General features: G+C 38.4%; 1 protein-coding gene and 1 pseudogene across 2 annotated transcripts; both read right to left on the bottom strand.

The window, feature by feature from the left end:
- Positions 1-1,851: 1,851 nt before the first annotated feature.
- On the bottom strand, positions 1,852-7,286 carry LOC146522568 (uncharacterized; annotated as a pseudogene). Its single transcript, XR_014873119.1, has 2 exons — positions 3,255-7,286; positions 1,852-3,122 (listed from the first exon to the last, which is right to left on the bottom strand). The product of XR_014873119.1 is annotated as an uncharacterized LOC146522568 (transcript).
- Positions 7,287-10,185: 2,899 nt separating this feature from the next.
- Positions 10,186-20,192, bottom strand: LOC146522567 (uncharacterized). Its single transcript, XM_085155480.1, has 4 exons — positions 19,481-20,192; positions 17,927-18,256; positions 11,697-16,625; positions 10,186-10,495 (listed from the first exon to the last, which is right to left on the bottom strand). The coding sequence occupies exons 1-3, from the start codon at positions 19,481-19,483 to the stop codon at positions 13,320-13,322; spliced, it is 3,639 nt and encodes a 1,212-aa protein (XP_085011606.1). The 5' UTR covers positions 19,484-20,192; the 3' UTR covers positions 10,186-10,495; positions 11,697-13,319.
- Positions 20,193-21,085: the final 893 nt, after the last annotated feature.

The raw sequence follows: 21,085 nt of genomic DNA, 5'->3' as shown, positions 1-21,085 counted from the left end.
TACTAACCTATCAGAAGCTTCTTCAGCTCAGAATGGAATCGTCTGGAGTTTTCTTATTAACTAACAATAAACTTAGTGTATGTACTCCTTAATGAAAGTGATAAAAAAAAAATAGACAGCTCTGTCTCTCTTTATTCTGACATTTAACTAATTCAAAAGATATTTCAATATTTATTTATCTAAAACAAAACAAGTTTACTCTAAATTGATGTTTAACAGTAAAAAAAAGGTTTTATGTTTTCTCCCTAAAGTGTATGTAAATATCTGGTTTAAACTGTGAATATACTGCTGTGTATTGAAATTCCTCGTTTTGCATAGAAATATACTGAACAACATACAAAGCATAATATATAAAATAACATCTACCAGAGTTTTTTCTTTGAAAGAAGCTCGCTTAGTGCCTGAGCTCGGATCATACCAATATTAGGGGGGATTTACGCACAGTCGTAAATTCCCACAGTGTGCACTATGTGCTTTGAATATTGTGTGTAGTTTTTTGTTTTATACAGTTGTCAGCCAGGCATCTAACTATGAAAAGATTACACTCCAAAAGACCCTGGGCTTCTGAAAAAACAACCCGGGCTTAAGCCCAGTAAGCCACTTGAACTGTGAGTCAAATAAAGCTACCATAAAATGTAGAGGTGGAATCCCACCTATATGAAGTTGTATTCTTATGAATTGCTAATCTCCAATTTGTATCTTGCATCTGCATCAGTTAAGAAATTCAGCAGAACGACAACTACAGTATGTTTCAGTGAAGCTTTCAGGCATTCAGAATCACTTCAAAATAATCAGTCTTAATTTTTCTTGCTTAATTATCACTACTGCTCAGATTTTCCAGAGATTACAGTAGGACTGTAAGTACCTTGCTTAAAGGTACGTGCCATTCTCATCAGTGATAGTCACTGACGTTTGATTTAGAAAATCCTGAATTTATGTTTATTAGTAACATTTCTACTCACGTTCAAAACGTTGCACAAAAGGCAAAAACAGACCCAAAATCCAAACTGATACAAAGCGTGCAGAACCAGAGCACAATGGGGAGGATTGATTGGACACAAGACACAGGTGAAGATAATAAAGATGTTGTGGATTAATAAATATTGGAATCTGAACTGATTTTCTGAGATTTATTGAAAGAAACTTTGCACATGCTAATGAAGTAAATGTTCCTTGTATAAGACAGGTATAACTACATATGTGTAGTACACAGAGCTTTGATGAATTGAGTAAAATACAAATTTTTCATCACATTGTCATCATTTGCAACCTTTTGATTATTTTTAATCACTCTTATGAGATACAATGTGTATGTAGTAGAGATAATAGGAATAATGATGAACAATAATAGTAATATAATAGTAAAATAATAATAGAAAACTAATAGTAATAAAAAAAATCCATAAAAAACTGCTTACACACCTAGGGTTCATATAAACGTATCATAAAACAATGAAATTAAATCATTTGTTCATTCTGGATCATCCTGTTGTTCATACAGATTTGCAAAGGGTTCTTACAATCAGGTCTCTAACACAGGGGATGACACAGTATCCACACAGTGTTAAGAGAGTTAAAGCTACAATGACACCCATCATGAGTGACAATAGCAAGGCTTTCCCTTTCCCGAAAATGCTCTCCAACCATTTAAAAATTGATATTTCTGTGCCGGCATTCTCTTTAAGTTCATCAGCCAATTTTTCCAATTTGTTGAGTGCTACTGTAAAAGAGCCATCAGCAGCAGTATTATTAGGGATAAAGGTACAACATGCATCACCGAACATCACACACACGCCGCCCGTTTCAGCTAACAACATGTCAAGCGCAATTCTGTTCTGCCATGTCATGAGACTAGTTGCATGCATTTGTTCTCCTAGAGCTTTGAGTGCATGTGTAGTGAAATTAACAAATCTCTGCTGGTTGTAATAGATATAATTTATCCATGCTGTGTTTTTGTTGGTTTCTATCACAGATCCAAATGGAATCCATGATGTAAATCCAGCAGCAATTTCATTACGCGCTTTATACTGATCAGGGACCCCTTGAGGGACATCTATGGAGTTTATATACACTTTTGGGTCATCCTCAAAGATGTGAGTGGAACGTTTAAACCTGCTGTGAAGGGGTATTGTCTGCGATTGAACGTGTGGATAAATCATGGTTTCTTGTATTAATTTAACTCTGATGCAAGTGCCTTTCCAATTTTGAGGTAAGACCGATCGCAGCCGTCCGTTTCCACACAGCCACCATACACCAACTGCTGTTTGATCTGGATTTTGCAACGAAGTGACAAATGGGCGCTTTGCTACCAACTCAGAGTGTCTGCAGGTCATGCAGTCTTTTGTAATTTTTACTGTAGTTTTGTAATTAGTCTTATATAACAGCGCACCATCACTGCTGCTATAGTGGTTGCGAACATCCCAGAGGTATTTACAACTGGCATTTACTGTGCCCACATCAGTGGTGCCGAAGTGAGAGATGAAACAATCAGTTACATTCAGCTCGGACGGTATAAATACATTCTGTGGTGGTTCAAAGAGTATTGGAGGCTTAATGAAATCCGTTGATTGAATGAAATGACCACAAGACTTGGACATTTTGGATGATGTTGTAGAATTTGTGTAGTATATATCACAGAGGAACTTACAGCTATAATTGCTATTGTTTCTAGAGAAATGAGGATCTGATGCACAGGTTTCTGAGGTGTCAGGAACCGGTGTCACCATAATAAGCGGTCTAGCTGCCATACAGAATGTGCATGAGTAATTTGTTAGTGAAGTGACTGTGAAATTTGCATACTGTAGCCACAAGTTATTTTTGATAACATCAGGACTAGAGAAGGGGTTGGAACTCTTTGAAAGGGAATGCCTTGAACAAGTTTTACAAGCCTTTCCTGTATCTGCAATGTTTGGAAAGTCATGTGTTTATCACGTGTAAAAATGACCAGACAGGTCAAACAAATAGCCACTGCAATCAGAAAACATGCTGAACCACTCAAGCAACAGCATCCTATTTGCTTAAACAATTGCCTGCATTCCATCCCTTGTTTGTGATCTGTATGTGACTTAGGAGGAAGGCTCACTCTAGTTGAAGGAGGGCACATTTTCATCATTCCAACAAAGCTGTAGGTTGAAAGGGCAGAGTAAATTGTACACATTTGTTGTCTTTCTCAACATCAATGTGGAAATATTTCAACCTTATGGGTTATTACTGTCATTGAGAAATCCAACTGCCATAAACCCAAGTGGGATTACCTTCGACCTTAACTGCTGTCTGTGTTACCAGTAGTTCCTGGATAGCTCCGATCAGGACACAGTATGCTGTGCTGAGAGTGTAGGTTTGTTTGGGCTGGTTGTGAAAGGACTGTTTTAACCTGCTCTGGAGAGAGGACAGAGGAGATGACAGTTACACAATAGCATAACTTTTCTTCTTCACATTGTTCTGTGGTTCAAAGAGGGTTTCCTGGGGGCCTTATCCCCATATTTGCTGGCTGTCCAAACTTAAAAGGGCTGAGACCATGGTAACTTTTACACTAGTTCTCATGTGCATTAACACTAGAGGAAAGGCTCTTAGCTGAGTCCTCTTTCTGAACAACACTTGCTTGGTTTAGTCTCTACAGAAGCATTCTCTCTTTCTAATTCCCAGTTCTAGCACAGTGATGTCTGATGTCTATCTAATCACTTTTTTAAAAGATGTGGTGGCAAAAGCTGCTTCAGTATTACTACTGAGCTTGCCTGAAATTCCCTGCCTTCAGATGATTTCTTGCAATAAGGTTTTGCCCACTACAACTGCATCTTGTTTGCTAGAAGGGAAAACTTCCATCAAATGGAATAAACTTCTTTCTTGCTTTTTTTTTCTTTCATTTGGACTAGTTTGATTTTACTTAATTTGAACCAGATTTTCTGCCTTGGATTTTAGTTCCAGGTAGTATCCACCTTTATCTCTAGATTCTCAGTGATAACCAATATTTATTTGTGAATTCATCTCCAATAGGTTGCCACTTACATAACCCACAAAGCTGTCATCCTGCATCTGCCCTCAGGTGATGAGCCAAAAACAACTATTTTTAAGAACTGTTTCTCTGAATGGCAGACCCTCTTACCAAACACCGAGCAATTTAAAATATCTTAAAATAAATTATTTGTCTTTAAAAAACTGATAGTGCAATAAAAAAAAAGTCAAGTTGGTCTCACCTGCTCTCCACACTGGATTCTTTATCAATTAAGATTATAGTAGTGACTCTAAGCACTCTTTCAGACTCCCTGCACCGGCACAGGTTTTCCTGGATTAAAACAAAAGCAGAGAAGAAGCTCATGTGAGAAATCCCATTTCTCATCACCATAATTGTTGTGGTAAAATAAGCAGAGCTTTTAAGCTGGACTGATTTTCTGAGATTCACTGAAAAAAACTTTTGAACAGGGATCATACAGCATGAACAGTCTTGCCACCATCACTGATACAAAAATAAATAAAAAAAAACCCTCTTTGATACCCATTTTATGGCTACAGCTTTTGTCTATTCAGCTGTAGGGAGCTCAGTTCTAACCATCATGTAGACACCAGCCTATTAATTAACCCTGAACTGACTTCCTTAAACCCTAATAATGAACTATTAACATAGAGTTCATTATTTTTCCGTCTTCACACAAACTTTCTTGGTACTAAAAGTTACAATTACATACTTATCACAGAGGCTTGAGCTGAAACAAAATTTTGATAAAAACTCAGATACACAAATATGCTGAGGCCATGACAGAATGTGTCCACACATACTGTCACAATATTATGAGTATTTTTTTGTTTTTGTTATAATGTAGTTCAAGAAAATATTTTAAAAAAATAGTCAAAACTACTAAATATTAGGGGTGCAACGATACACAAAATTCACGGTTCGGTTCGGTTCGATACTTTGGTGTCACGGTTCGATATTTTTTAGATACAAAAAAAAAATGTTCATGCTTTTTTTAATTTGTCATTTATTAAAATTATAAATATATATTTTAACTCAAAAGTACAGTTTTTAAATTTAATGTTGCTGAAACAACAAAGTAATAAAAAAATAAATCTATCTGATCGAGAAATCACTCATCTTTGGAAAAGAGAGTTTATTACAGAGAAATGGCTCTTTCCAAAATAAAAGCTATACTATACGCTTCTTCTGGGGTATATTCTCAGCAACATATTAAACATATCAGGTCCCCATAAGGAGAATCATGTGCTAACGGCTGTCTAAATGACTCAGGTAAAGTTTGTAGCATGCGTGCTTGTTGTTTTTGTCTGCTTCCACTTGTCTTTGCACTAGGATGATGTCGGAGTAAATGTGCAGTCATATTCGTTGTTTTCCCACTAGTGCTGTCAGCGTTAATCTGAAATGACGTTAACGCCACAACACGGCAAATCTCCGTTAACGAGCTACCGCGGATCGCCATGCGTGGAGCCAGACAGCCAACACGTTAACGAGCAAACCTGCTAACACACTAGTTCTCACCAATGTAATTGTCCATTGCGTTGCACATCCAACATACTGTTTTACTTTTGTCCATGACACGCTTACCTTCAGGGTCATACCTCACATGAAAACCAAAATAGTTCCAAACGGCAGATCTGAATGAGGGTAGGGGAGGTTCAATTTGCCATGTTGCAAGGAGAGCTTAACTTCTGTCTTGCTAGCTTGCCCTGCGCTCAGTGGATCTGCCTTCGACTACTCCGCCTAGGCTGCACTGTCGAGCGCAGATCCACTGAGCGCTCAACACAGACAGCACCATCAGAAGGAAAGTTGATAAAATAAATTAAAAATTTTGTATTGCTCGATACATATGCGTACCGAACCAAAAGCACTGTATCGAACGGTTCAATATCGATATGAGTATTGTTGCACCCCTACTAAATACATAAGTAAGATTAAAAACTGAGATTCACTGAAACTCCTAAACTCAGATACATAAATACCATACCACCATAACAGAATGTGTCCACACATGGAGACAGGACTTTCAAACAGAGTATTTTTATATAATAATATAAATTGTACATGAAAACTGACTACAATCACCTAAAATAAATATTGAAAGATTGATAAAGATGAAAGATGAAAAAATTCTTACCACCCCTTGTTTTCTGAAAACCAGCTGAACTGGTGTTGTTACAGGTTTATACAGCAGAAGACCCAAGACAGCTAGTGGGGACCTGGACTGACTTCCTTAAATATAAACTGAGCTGAAGGAGGAGGTCTAAGATTTGTTCAGTGAGTTAGAGCGGAAATTCTTTGTAGACTTTGTAATCTGGTATGGTGTTCTCTGTAATACTGAAGTATGAGAAATGCTAGACAAGAGAGATGTTTATGTTATTTCTTATTTGTATTAATTACAGAACCACATCCTTACTTGCCAGCGAGAGTGTGTGTTCGATGTGGGCTCGTGGCAAATAAAGTTCTTCCACTCTGACATCATTCCCCGTCTCTGACCGGACGTTATTACCAGGGAACAGTACCGAATCCCGTTTCAGAGATAGTGGTCCAGGGCGTCCACTATAACAAGTGGTCCTTCCAGACGGATTGATCCCTGTAATAAAAGCTTGGAAGAACAGCACACCAGGAGAAACCAGGCTCTTCCTGCCCACCTTAGAAGATATGACTTAAGTGACTATCTCCCCCGGAGGGATATAATACTCTTCATCTTTGCCTGACTGCCTCTTTTTCTTGGTCTTTGGTCGCTCTTCGCCATCTTCCTGCTGACCTCTTCTTTTACCACCTACCACCTCTGAAAACACCCCCTGGTGGAAATAGAAAGAATTACAAAGTGACAAAACATGATACAGAGATCCTACTATCTTCCTCTTCTAGTTTGTATACAACATCATCTACATCAAAACTGCACTTTATTTTGCTTCTTCTTCATCAGACAGCATAAACAACTTTCTCATTTTGACTCAAATATTGGTTTTGAATGAAAATGATGAAACAATCCAGGGTGTTTATTCAACTTGTGAGCAGGTTTTCTAATCCACCGTACTATTATTATTGACAGTAGTACATGTTCGTGCTGCTGGCAAACTAATACACTCAAGAACATATAGCAAAGCTAAAAAGTGAAAAGTAGGTCTTGCCTATATAAATAAACATAAGACAGTTGTGAGACTTTGACATAGTAACATCTGCAGTAATATTTACACCTGTGATGACATCTCACAAGCATTAGCCTTATTTTGAAACCAAGATTGTTTACACAGAGTTTGTAATTGCAGAGAAATGCTCCATTTATTTTGGTCATTTCATTTTTGAGCAGGAAGCTCACCTTTTTTGTTATAACCTTTAGATGAATAGAGAGTTTTTCAATTAAATACATATTCTTTAAATAATGTTCCCTCTTATAAAAAGTAGGATTATTTAAAAAAAATTTAAAAAAAATGTATTATACCTCTATTACTTAGAAAAAAAACTGTTTTTCTTCTGTTGTCTGTTATATAACATTAGAGATGCTTGTGGCAATTCATTTCTTAATCAGCTAAACAGGTCAGTTAAGAAACAGTCAAATATTAAGTTAAATTTGAAAACGGTTTAAAAAAAAATATCCCCATTCCAAAATGTCACATGACAATCTCATTGGCTCACGGAGTTATGATGTCACTACACTTTGATCCTTTGAAGTTTGTCCTTAAACAGGGGTGAGAAACAGCAATTTGTGGTTCGTGTCTTCGCAGCATTTGTGTTTGCAGCCTTCACACGTTCACCACAGAAACTTTTGGAAAACTTTTCAGAGTTGTCATTTACAACCTTCAACATGTATCCAACAAGACACCAACCAAGGCCAAAAGATTACGCCGCTTCTCCTTCCTGTCGTGGCCGGCCAAATGACCTCTTAGCCGTCCAAAGGGCATTACATGACAGTAAGAAGGAAAACTACCATCTCCAGAATAAAATTCAACAGATTGAAGAAGAGAAACTTCAACTGCAGGAGAAGTGTAGACAGATGGAAGCGCAAAATAAGAACCTGGAAGAAAGACAACAACGCCAGCCCGACATAACAATTATTAATGAGGGCTGGGGAATCAAGTTTGGACAAGCACGAGAGCAGATTGTCTTCCTAATTAAGGAAAACAAGCAAAAGAGCGCGGAACTAAAGGAGATGTCCAACCAGCTTAAAGACAACAAAGCTACTGTTGAGAAGACAGAACGGGATCTCCAATATATGGACCAAAAGAATCGGCTGCTCCAAACAAACTTCGATGAAGCTGTGAAAAAAAACAAAGAAATCCTCCAACAGAAGGAAGAACAGGAGACAAAGCAAAGAGACATGGAGCACAAACTCAAAGTCACGGAGGAAAAATACAGGATGCTGAAAATAAAGTTGGATGATACACTGCGCCAAAATAAAGACCTTCTTCAAGAGAAAGAGCAACAGCAAGACAGATTGAAAGAAGAGAAACGTATTGTCGAAGACTTTGAGGGTAAAAATCTAAAACTGCAACAGTTTTGTAGTGAACTGAAGGACAAAACAAGTCAACTAGAAGGGGAAAAAGAAAAACTGGACAAACAATGCTCACACATGCAGAAAAGGATGGGTGGCGATATAATGGCGAGAAACAACTCCGAGCTCACTAAGGGGATATTGTTGGAATACAACAACTTGAAGCGCAAACACACTGAAATGCAGGTGCAAAAGCAGGAACAAGACAACATACATGACGACCTGCAGCGTACGCTCCAAGATATCCACAGAAGAAATGAGGAGCTACAAGACATGTACAAAGAAGTACAACAGAGAAACGCAGACATGCACAAGGACAAGATAATGCAGGAGGCAACATCAAAAGAGCTCAAGGAAAAGCTTGAAGAAAAACGAGCAACACTGGAAGAGGTGGAGAAAACATGCAAGAAGCTTGAGATACAAAACGGAGAAACCATCGATGAGTTGAGAACCCTCATCCTGGAAAAAAAAGCTCTTGTAGAAAACTGCATGAAAAAGAAGAACAAACGTTTCCGCTGGCCCTGGAGGAGAGACTCTACTGCTTCCTCACCTGGTGTAGCCTCGTCTTGCTCCACCTCTGTTCACCTCCCCAACCAGTCCCGGCAGTTGACTGTCCCCTCCTGAGCCTGGTTCTGCCGGAGGTTTCTGCCCGTTTAAAGGCAGTTTTTCCTCCCCACTGTCGCCTAGTGCGTGCTCAGAGGGGATTGTTGGGGTTTTCGCTCCTCTACCTTGTTTCTTTATTTACTTGTTAACTTTTTGTTCTTACTTCATTTTACCTTTTTTCGTTATTTACTCGTTAACTTTTTGTTCTTACGTCATTTTACCTTGTTTCGTTATTTACTTGTTTAACTTTTTCTTTTTCAACTTATTTATAAAACAATAAACAATTGAATTTATACTTTGAGTATTTTTCATCTAATCTTTTCATCTATAACTTTTTCAAACATTCGTATCTGTCGTTTATCTTCTTCTTGAAACCTCATAAATGGTGAAGGAAAAATCCTGGAACATGGTTTGAAACACTGAAATTGTTTCAGCTGAAACCGGCAAAGTCATACGTGTGTGTGTGTGTGTGTGCGAGGGGGGGGGGGGGGGGGGGCACGCATGTGTGTGTGGATGTGTGACGAATTAGAACTGATATTTCTTGTTAAATGTCCTCTGGAAAATGATTTACTGTCAATGAGGATTTGGTACAACTCAGTAATTGAAATGAAATGTGAAAAAAATTGAATGCAAACTTTTCAAGATATATTTATTCTAAATGAAAAGTTTGGACTGATGGTAGTGCTAGACTTTCATTATCAAGGTGCTATTTATGTATTAAATGCATAAAACTGGAGGCCGAGGGTAAGTAATATTAGGGTTAGTAATATCTGAGGAGAATAATAGGGTTACAATAGGGAAACGCAACAGGTCAATTTAAGTTGTGAGTTGCAGTCATTTCTATGCAGTTATATAGAAATATACTGAGCAATGCCCTGCATAGTAAAACATGACTTTGTAGTGGAAAACATTATAGTAATTATAAAAAGGATAACTGAATGTAAAAATTGTTTAGTGCTGTAGGTGGCACTGTGAGCAGTTGATTTGATGTCCACATAGTGGGATAATATGATTCACTATAATAAATAAATGTTATTACAAGTACATAGCAGAACAATAGCATTATTTAGATTATTATTTAGATTTGTAAAAACAACCTGTGGTTCCATCTTCCAATTGGGATTAGGTCTCCTTCCTCTATCTCCTCCTCTGTACTTGGCAGCAGAAAAAAGTGGAATCTTGTTCAATGTGTCGTAGAGCGTCATAAATGTTCTTTTGTCATTAAAAGTCTGGCAAATTGGTTTGTATCTGTTCTGGTCCTGGATTTCCCCTTTTTCCAGAATTCCTGCGATGTTTGGTGGAGTTTTGTCAAGAAAAAAGTCAGGGCATTCTGTTATTGATGTCACCACTTTAGTTTCAGTGGGAACAATGTACAGGAGGATGACAGCAGCAAGGGGCAGGAGGTGCTGCACCTTCACTGATGGGCCCTATGCCAGGTAAAAGGAGAAAAAAGAAAAAGTAAAAACAAATTGTAAAGTGTTTTACTAATAGACTGATATAGATAGATACATATAGATATGGTGCATGTTCATATTTAATATCAACACATAATGAGATCAGTGTCTGTACAAGTAATCCCTGTTGAAAACAGTGTGATGTGGCTGTGATTTATGAACAAAGTGACAGCCTGTCAGAAGTAAAAAAGAGTCTGCAGCAAAGCCCAGTACAAGATACAATTTTGGGGAACTGTAAATTGTGCAGATTGAAGTAGAATTATCTTTCATTATCCAAAGAAAATGGTCAAAAACAACATAAACATTCAGTAAGGCCATTCTTTATTGTTTGAATATAATTATTTAAAAATTCTACCCTTGACTGTCATCACTGCAGAGTCATCACACATAAATACATTTCTAGTCATTTCAGTGACAGAAGAAGAAATACATTTCTTCTTCTGTCCTCTGTATTTGCATATTTCACACATGAGAGTCAGACTGTAAAGAGATGGCTGTTTTGATTTTGCCTGAAAATTGTGTATATGCATAGTGCATGTAGCAGCTATTCACATGAGTAAAAAAAAAATAATTGAAACGCTAAAACCAGTGGACTTCTTTGAACAGATTTCTGCATGTGTGCAAAACCTACACTTTGAAAACATGTCACATATACATGCAGTCTGGTATGAATTTTAGAACAATTAAGTTTAACCCAAAAGATTCAGTGCTGGGTTTCAGAGGGTTAATAAACTGATCCATATTCACAGAGAGTGAAAAAGATCGACTCAAAGATTGTTGCCTTTCCACTGAGAGCGGGGGACTTGTCATAACATGCTTTATCCCTGAAATTTACACCACAACAACTGCATGAGTCATCATAAAAATTATTTCTGTCCAAATAAACCATTTGAAAACCTCTTCTATTCTTTTATTTAACCAAATAAAAGCAATTTCCTTCTTATGCTAAAAAATCCATTACAAGCAAAAGTGTTGCTTCTATTGTATTCATATTGTTTTTAGAATTTACTATAAAATTTAATGTATTATAACATATTTTATAAATATCAGTTATAAAATGTTGTAAACCCCCCTTTTAAACAAGTTAAACAGCCATTGTAAATGTAAAAGTGAAATGGAAAGCTGTGAAACTTGTAAACTTGAATCACTTAAATTACTATAGCAAAGTTCTTACCATCTCTTCTCTCTTGAAAACTGGATAAACTAGTGTCCATACAGAAGGAGTAGCGGTCAGTGAGGAACAAGATGGTCTTCCAGGAATATAAACTTAATCTAAACAGGAAGTTTTGTAGCCAGTGTGTCAAAGTGGATTTGTGCACTACAATTTCTCAGAATTCGACTGCAGTTTTACAGGCAGTATTGCTCACATCCAGTCAAACTGCAGCCTTTATTTGATATCGTTTTAAAATAATGAAATGTATTTTTAAATAAATCAAGAAATTTAAAGCATTTCATAATAATTATGAAGGGTAAATCAATCTGGAGGTATAAATTGTATGTTTAGTTTTTTTCTGTTTTTTTTTAGTCTAATTTAAATTAGCTTTGAATAATCGGATTTTCATTTCTTGCTTTTCAATTAATCCATGTTGTACAAATTGCTTACACTTAGCACTTAGTTCCTCCTATGCCGAGCGGCGCATCAGGCAGCTAAGGATCTCCATCGACGTTGGTCAGCAGGGACTGCTTTAGCTTCATCCCAGGCGATGTTGACGGTTTTCAGATCATCTATAAACGTTCGACGCCATGTGATCTTTGGTCGGCCTTGCTTTTGCTTGTAAGTGCATGGGAACCATGTAATGGCGATCTTGGCCAGGCAATCAGGGGGTAGACGTAGAATATGGCTGTCAAAGCAGAACCGCCTTTCGGCAACAACATCAGCTAAGGGGTGGGTGCCTCGTCTTCGTAAGACCTCTGCGTTCGTTATCCGGTCCCGGTAGGAAGTTCTCAGAATTCGCCGCAGGCCACGTTGTTGAAGCATGTTCAGGCGTTGAGTGATCGCAATTGTTGAGCGCCAGGTTTCACTAATGTCATCGGCGTAACTTTGTGCTGAATATTGGGGCGGTCAAGATCTCTAAGTAAATAAATAAATCTGGGTAAATTCCCAGATGATTAAACATGCAGTTATTTTGCTGGTAATACCTGAAATGAGTAATGAAAATCAACAGCCTATTTATGCAAGATAATTCATAATTTTATGGGGGGGTTATATTGGTTGGGTCTGATTATTGGGGGGTCATAACCCCCACTAACCCCCCTGGAAATTACGCCTCTGACTAGCATACAGTGCAGTCAAAATGACAATAGCGTTCAATAGTCTGATTTTGATCCTGGCAAATACAAATTAGATAGTACAAATTCTAAAGTCCATATAAATTTTTAATATTTAATTGTAGAAAAAAGAACTTTTTGAGCACATTCTCTTGGCTTTTGAAAAGTGGTAAATAAAACAAGTTATGGTTACTAAAGTAGCCATATTTCTTCAGGGAATATGACATGTTTGCAGTTAACTCCATCCATTACTCCCTGTTAGTATAGTTGGCTGTGACACTAGCATTAGTTGGTAAAGAAATCAAAACATAACTGGAGATTAAGAAAGGGTATTCTGCATCACAGTGTTAATTGCCCAGTCCTTTATTTCAGTCAAAAACAAAACAGTGAGGCTGTCATAGGTTGAGGCTATTTTTTGAAGATGACAAGAAGCAAGTGTGTTATCAGTAGTTGATTTTGCTGTATATTCATTTCATATTAATATTAAGAAGCAATTTAAATTACTAGTTGCAGATATCCCAGAATGCAGCTAGTTGTTCTTCTGGTATTGATCTAACATTTGGTAGTAGGCAAGTATATTCTGGTAAAGATTAAAGGACTGTGTTCCACTTCCATCTCCACTTCCTAGTAATTCACTGCCCTCTTCACTTCCTAATGATGCACATTCATCTTCACTTCCTAATGATGCACTTCCATCTTCACCTTTGAATGAGGCACTTGCATTTTCACTTCCTAATGATGCATTTCCAACTCCGCCTAGTGCTACCACACTTCCAGCTCCGCCTACTCCTAATGCAAATCCAGTTCCACCTACTCCTAAAGCACTTCCAGCACCCTGTACTGCTGATGCACTTCCAGCTTCAACTACTGCTGATGCACTTCCAGCTTCAACTACTGCTGATGCACTTCCAGCTTCACCTACTGCTCTCACACTTCCAGCTCTCCCTACTTCTGATGCAAATCCAGTTCCACCTACTTCTAAAGCACTTCCAGCACCCTGTACTGCTGATGCACTTCCAGCTTCACCTACAGCTCCCACACTTCCCGCTCTCCCACTTTCTGATGCAAATCCAGTTCCACCTACTGGTAATACACTTCCAGCTCCACCTACTGGTAATACACTTCCAGCTCCACCTACTCCCAATGCACTTCCAGCTCCGACTATTCCCAAAGCACTTCCAACTGCAGCTAATACCCCAATTCCAGTTGTAATCAGTGTTTTTCCTAAATCAGCTTGTTCAAACGCATTAACTGAATTGGGAACTTGATTTACCTCATTTTGTCTATTAGTTCTTTCTTTTTTGCGTTCATGGTCATCTTGCTTCTTTTTAGTTGTGGTTGTAGTGGAAGGTTTTGTTGTAGCAGCAATAGTTTTGGCACTTGGAGGAAGTGTTGTTGGAATAGTAGAAGTCTGGGGTTTGATAGTTGGAAGTGGAGTGGTAGTAAGGAGAGTGGTAGTTAGCCGTAAAGTAGTTGTTAATGTGTCTTTAGGTGTAGGTCTGGATTTAGTACTAGGGTGGCCAGTGACAGAGGTGGAAGTGGCAGAAATGGTAGAAGGTGGACCAGATGTTGTAGTAAGAGGAAAAAATGTAGCTGTGAAATGGCCAGATGTGGCAGTGAAGGGGCCAGTTGTGGTAGAAGGTGGACCAGATGTTGTAGTAAGAGGAACAGACGTAGATGTGAAAATTCTAGATGTGGCAGTGAAGGGGCCAGATGTGGCAGTGAAGGAGCCAGATGTGGTAGAAGGTGGGGCAGATGTTGTAGTAAGAGGAGCAGAAGTAGATGTGAAAAGGCCAGAAGTGGTAGTTAAGGGGCCAGTTGTGGCAGTGAAGGGGCCAGTTGTGGTTGAAGGTGGACCAGATGTTGTAGTAAGAGGAACAGACGTAGATGTGAAAATTCTAGATGTGGCAGTGATGGGGCCAGATGTGGTAGAAGGTGGGGCAGATGTTGTAGTAAGAGGAGCAGAAGTAGATGTGAAATGGCCAGAAGTGGTAGTTAAGGGGCCAGTTGTGGCAGTGAAGGGGCCAGATGTGGTAGAAGGTGGGGCAGATGTTGTTGTAAGAAGAGCAGATGTAGATGTGAAAAGGCCAGAAGTGGTAGTTAAGGGGCCAGATGTGGTAAAAGGTGGGGCAGATGTTGTAGTAAGAGGAGCAGAAGTAGATGTGAAAAGGCCAGAAGTGGTAGTTAAGGGGCCAGATGTGGTAGAAGGTGGGGCAGATGTTGTTGTAAGAAGAGCAGATGTAGATGTGAAAAGGCCAGAAGTGGTAGTTAAGGGGCCAGATGTGGTAAAAGGTGGGGCAGATGTTGTAGTAAGAGGAGCAGAAGTAGATGTGAAAAGGCCAGAAGTGGTAGTTAAGGGGCCAGATGTGGTAAAAGGTGGGGCAGATGTTGTAGTAAGAGGAGCAGAAGTAGATGTGAAAAGGCCAGAAGTGGTAGTTAAGGGGCCAGATGTGGTAGAAGGTGGGGCAGATGTTGTTCTAAGAAGAGCAGAAGTAGATGTGAAAAGGCCAGAAGTGGTAGTTAAGGGGCCAGTTGTGGCAGTGAAGGGGCCAGTTGTGGTTGAAGGTGGACCAGATGTTGTAGTAAGAGGAACAGACGTAGATGTGAAAAGGCCAGAAGTGGTAGTTAAGGAGCCAGATGTGGTATAAGGTGGGGCAGATGTTGTTGTAAGAAGAGCAGATGTAGATGTGAAAAGGCCAGAAGTGGTAGTTAAGGGGCCAGATGTGGTAGAAGGTGGGGCAGATGTTGTAGTAAGAGGAGCAGAAGTAGATGTGAAAAGGCCAGAAGTGGTAGTTAATGGGCCAGTTGTGGCAGTGAAGGGGCCAGTTGTGGTTGAAGGTGGACCAGATGTTGTAGTAAGAGGAACAGACGTAGATGTGAAAATTCTAGATGTGGCAGTGATGGGGCCAGATGTGGTATAAGGTGGGGCAGATGTTGTAGTAAGAGGAGCAGAAGTAGATGTGAAAAGGCCAGCAGTGGTAGTTAAGGGGCCAGTTGTGGCAGTGAAGGGGCCAGTTGTGGTTGAAGGTGGACCAGATGTTGTAGTAAGAGGAACAGACGTAGATGTGAAAATTCTAGATGTGGCAGTGAAGGGGCCAGATGTGGTAGAAGGTGGGGCAGATTTTGTAGTAAGAGGAGCAGAAGTAGATGTGAAAAGGCCAGAAGTGGTAGTTAAGGGGCCAGATGTGGAGGTAGGAGGGGCAGATGTACTTAACAACTTTGTTGGGCAGCTGCAGGCAGGGTTAAGACCTGAGTAAAAGCGAGTGACAGTTGTGTCAAGAGGACATTGTGTTTGAGGAAATGGTTCAATTCCCAGGGTTCTGTGGAGTTCTGTTAAGGTCTGTGTCTGCAGGTATTTAGGGCCATCGGCCACATTCTCCCCCCAGTGTGCACTTGCCAGCCAGCTGTTCTGACTTTTACTGAAGCAGCAGAATGCTGACCAGAGCACTGAAGGAATATTGATCTTGTTGTTGAGATTACGGTTGCTGGGCAGTGCTCCTATTACTACAAAGCCTTCTATTTTGTCATTGTTGTTAATGCAGTATTCATCCAAAACACATTTGACACAGTTTTCCATTCTGTTCCAGCTTCCTTTGTTGAAATCGCCTTGTTGTGGAACAATGTTAGTCAGAGTAAAAGTCGACATTTTTTCAATCTGATCAGATCCATAAGAGCTTGGAAATAAATGTCCTCTGTCAAAATTTGGGTTGTTTCTGTAGTCTTGGTCGCCAGCCTGGTTGTTGCAGATGATGTTCTCGTTCTTGTTTTTCTTCTCATTTGCCCTTTTGGGCTTTTCTTGGATTTTCATATTGTCATTGTGTCCTGATTGTTCAAGCTGTCAAAATCAAAAGGGTAGATTAGTGATGTATGCATTGTTGTTCCAAAGTAGAATAAATATATTCTGCAAATCTCTGTCACTTAACCCTCATATCATCCTTGTGGTCAATTTGACCCCATTCAATGTTAATCATTCAAATAATAATAGTTAACTGTTTTTTTTTAGTTCACGTGTCTTTTCCTATTTTGATGAGGACAAATGATAAAGAGTAAATTTTTCATTATGATATTTTTTTCAATGAGTTGTACACATTTTGCATACATCGGTGGTTCTCTTGGGTCAATTTGGCTCCAATTTTTTTTTTTAGCTATGTAAAGCACGTCTGTCTATGTGTGTTACCTAAAATCCTTACACCTGCAGTTTGTCCTTTGAAGTTGATACAAGAAAGAGGGGTGGGCAGTACATTCCCATGAGAACTTTGATACTTCTCACAGTGTGGCTTGCGAATGGTTCAAATCCAAGTATTGTGTGTGTATGTGTGTGTGACTGATTTTACATATCTTTGTGGGGACTAAAAATTGAAAATTTACTATGCTTGTGGGGACCAACAGCCCCACAAGTTTCAAGGCAGTTTTCCATCTCAAAAAGGTTTAGGGTAAGGGTTAGGATTAGGTATTCAGTTTTGATATTTAGAATTAAATGTCCCCACAAAGACATGAAAACACGGTGTGTGTGTGTGTGTGTGTGTGTGTGGACGCGCGCATGTGTGTGTGGGTGTGTGACGAATTAGAACTGATATTTCTTGTGAAATGTCCTCTGGAAAATGATTTACTATCAATGAGGATTTGGTACAACTCAGTAATTGAAATGAAATGTGAAAAAAATCGAATGCAAACTTTTCAAGATATATTTATTCTAAATGAAAAGTTTGGACTGATGGTGTTGCTAGACTTTCATTATCAAGGTGCTATTTATGTATTAAATGCATAAAACTGGAGGCCGAGGGTAAGTAATATTAGGGTTAGTAATATCTGAGGAGAATAATAGGGTTACAATAGGGAAACGCAACAGGTCACTTTAAGTTGTGAGTTGCAGTCATTTCTATGCAGTTATATAGAAATATACTGAACAATGCCCTGCATAGTAAAACATGACTTTGTAGTGGAAAACATTATAGTAATTATAAAAAGGATAACTGAATGTAAAAATTGTTTAGTGCTGTAGGTGGCACTGTGAGCAGTTGATTTGATGTCCACATAGTGGGATAATAAGATTCACTATAATAAATAAATGTTATTACAAGTACATAGCAGAACAATAGCATTATTTAGATTATTATTTAGATTTGTAAAAACAACCTGTGGTTCAATCTTCCAATTGGGATTAGGTCTCCTTCCTCTATCTCCTCCTCTGTACTTGGCAGCAGAAAAAAGTGGAATCTTGTTCAATGTGTCGTAGAGCGTCATAAATGTTCTTTTGTCATTAAAAGTCTGGCAAATTGGTTTGTATCTGTTCTGGTCCTGGATTTCCCCTTTTTCCAGAATTCCTGCGATGTTTGGTGGAGTTTTGTCAAGAAAAAAGTCAAGGCATTCTGTTATTGATGTCACAACTTTAGTTTCAGTGGGAACAATGTACAGGAGGATGACAGCAGCAAGGGGCAGGAGGTGCTGCACCTTCACTGATGGGCCCTATGCCAGGTAAAAGGAGAAAAAAGAAAAAGTAAAAACAAATTGTAAAGTGTTTTACTAATAGACTGATATAGATAGATACATATAGATATGGTGCATGTTCATATTTAATATCAACACATAATGAGATCAGTGTCTGTACAAGTAATCCCTGTTGAAAACAGTGTGATGTGGCTGTGATTTATGAACAAAGTGACAGCCTATCAGAAGTAAAAAAAGAGTCTGCAGCAAAGCCCAGTACAAGATACAATTTTGGGGAACTGTAAATTGTGCAGATTGAGGTAGAATTATCTTTCATTATCCAAAGAAAATGGTCAAAAACAACATAAACATTCAGTAAGGCCATTCTTTATTGTTTGAATATAATTATTTAAAATATCTACCCTTGACTGTCATCACTGCAGAGTCATCACACATAAATACATTTCTAGTCATTTCAGTGACAGAAGAAGAAATACATTTCTTCTTCTGTCCTCTGTATTTGCATATTTCACACATGAGAGTCAGACTGTAAAGAGATGGCTGTTTTGATTTTGCCTGAAAATTGTGTATATGCATAGTGCATGTAGCAGCTATTCACATGAGTAAAAAAAAAATAATTGAAACGCTAAAACCAGTGGACTTCTTTGAACAGATTTCTGCATGTGTGCAAAACCTGCACTTTGAAAACATGTCACATATACATGCAGTCTGGTATGAATTTTAGGACAATTAAGTTTAACACAAAAGATTCAGTGCTGGGTTTCAGAGGGTTAATAAACTGATCCATATTCACAGAGAGTGAAAAAGATCGACTCAAAGATTGTTGCCTTTCCACTGAGCGCGGGGGACTTGTCATAACACGCTTTATCCCTGAAATTTACACCACAACAACTGCATGAGTCATCATAAAAATTATTTCTGTTCAAATAAACCATTTGAAAACCTCATCTATTCTTTTATTTAACCAAATAAAAGCAATTTCTTTCTTATGCTAAAAAATCGATTACAAGCTTCTATTGTATTCATATTGTATTCTATTGTTGCTTCTATTGTATTCATATTGTTTTTAGAATTTACTATAAAATTTAATGTATTATAACATATTTTATAAATATCAGTTATAAAATGTTGTAAACCCCCCTTTTAAACAAGTTAAACAGCCATTGTAAATGTAAAAGTGAAATGGAAAGCTGTGAAACTTGTAAACTTGCATCACTTAAATTACTATAGCAAAGTTCTTACCATCTCTTCTCTCTTGAAAACTGGATAAACTAGTGTCCATACAGAAGGAGTAGTGGTCAGTGAGGAACAAGATGGTCTTCCAGGAATATAAACTTAACCTAAACAGGAAGTTTTGTAGCCAGTGTGTCAAAGTGGATTTGTGCACTACAATTTCTCAGAATTCGACTGCAGTTTTACAGGCAGTATTGCTCACATCCAGTCAAACTGCAGCCTTTATTTGATATCGTTTTAAAATAATGAAATGTATTTTTAAATAAATCAAGAAATTTAAAGCATTTCATAATAATTATGAAGGGTAAATCAATCTGGAGGTATAAATTGTATGTTTAGTTTTTTTCTGGTTTTTTTTAGTCTAATTTAAATTAGCTTTGAATAATGGGATTTTCATTTCTTGCTTTTCAATTAATCCATGTTGTACAAATTGCTTACACTTAGCACTTAGTTCCTCCTATGCCGAGCGGCGCATCAGGCAGCTAAGGATCTCCATCGACGTTGGTCAGCAGGGACTGCTTTAGCTTCATCCCAGGCGATGTTGACGGTTTTCAGATCATCTATAAACGTTCGACGCCATGTGATCTTTGGTCGGCCTTGCTTTTGCTTGTAAGTGCATGGGAACCATGTAATGGCGATCTTGGCCAGGCAATCAGGGGGTAGACGTAGAATATGGCTGTCAAAGCAGAACCGCCTTTCGGCAACAACATCAGCTAAGGGGTGGGTGCCTCATCTTCGTAAGACCTCTGCGTTCGTTATCCGGTCCCGGTAGGAAGTTCTCAGAATTCGCCGCAGGCCACGTTGTTGAAGCATGTTCAGGCGTTGAGTGATCGCAATTGTTGAGCGCCAGGTTTCACTAATGTCATCGGCGTAACTTTGTGCTGAATATTGGGGCGGTCAAGATCTCTAAGTAAATAAATAAATCTGGGTAAATTCCCAGATGATTAAACATGCAGTTATTTTGCTGGTAATACCTGAAATGAGTAATGAAAATCAACAGCCTATTTATGCAAGATAATTCATAATTTTATGGGGGGGTTATATTGGTTGGGTCTGATTATTGGGGGGTCATAACCCCCACTAACCCCCCTGGAAATTACGCCTCTGACTAGCATACAGTGCAGTCAAAATGACAATAGCGTTCAATAGTCTGATTTTGATCCTGGCAAATACAAATTAGATAGTACAAATTCTAAAGTCCATATAAATTTTTAATATTTAATTGTAGAAAAAAGAACTTTTTGAGCACATTCTCTTGGCTTTTGAAAAGTGGTAAATAAAACAAGTTATGGTTACTAAAGTAGCCATATTTCTTCAGGGAATATGACATGTTTGCAGTTAACTCCATCCATTACTCCCTGTTAGTATAGTTGGCTGTGACACTAGCATTAGTTGGTAAAGAAATCAAAACATAACTGGAGATTAAGAAAGGGTATTCTGAATCACAGTGTTAATTGCCCAGTCCTTTATTTCAGTCAAAAACAAAACAGTGAGGCTGTCATAATGAGCACAGAGGCCATACTCAGTGGTTAGTCTTAGCATACTGACAGCATTTTAAATATTAAATATTAATAAATAAATATTTAACAGATTGCAGGTGTATTCAAGGGACTT

This window comes from Neolamprologus multifasciatus, chromosome 3 (assembly GCF_963576455.1).
Source record: "Neolamprologus multifasciatus chromosome 3, fNeoMul1.2, whole genome shotgun sequence".
Lineage (NCBI taxonomy): Eukaryota > Metazoa > Chordata > Actinopteri > Cichliformes > Cichlidae > Neolamprologus > Neolamprologus multifasciatus.
This window is presented reverse-complemented; position numbering and strand designations above follow the sequence as displayed.

Bases quoted from the DNA above. Each gene is read 5' to 3' on its own strand.
- LOC146522567 (XM_085155480.1), bottom strand. The intron at 16,626-17,926 runs GTTGTTTTTACA...TGATTTTGACAG, and splicing joins ATTGGAAGATTGAACCACAG to CTTGAACAATCAGGACACAA.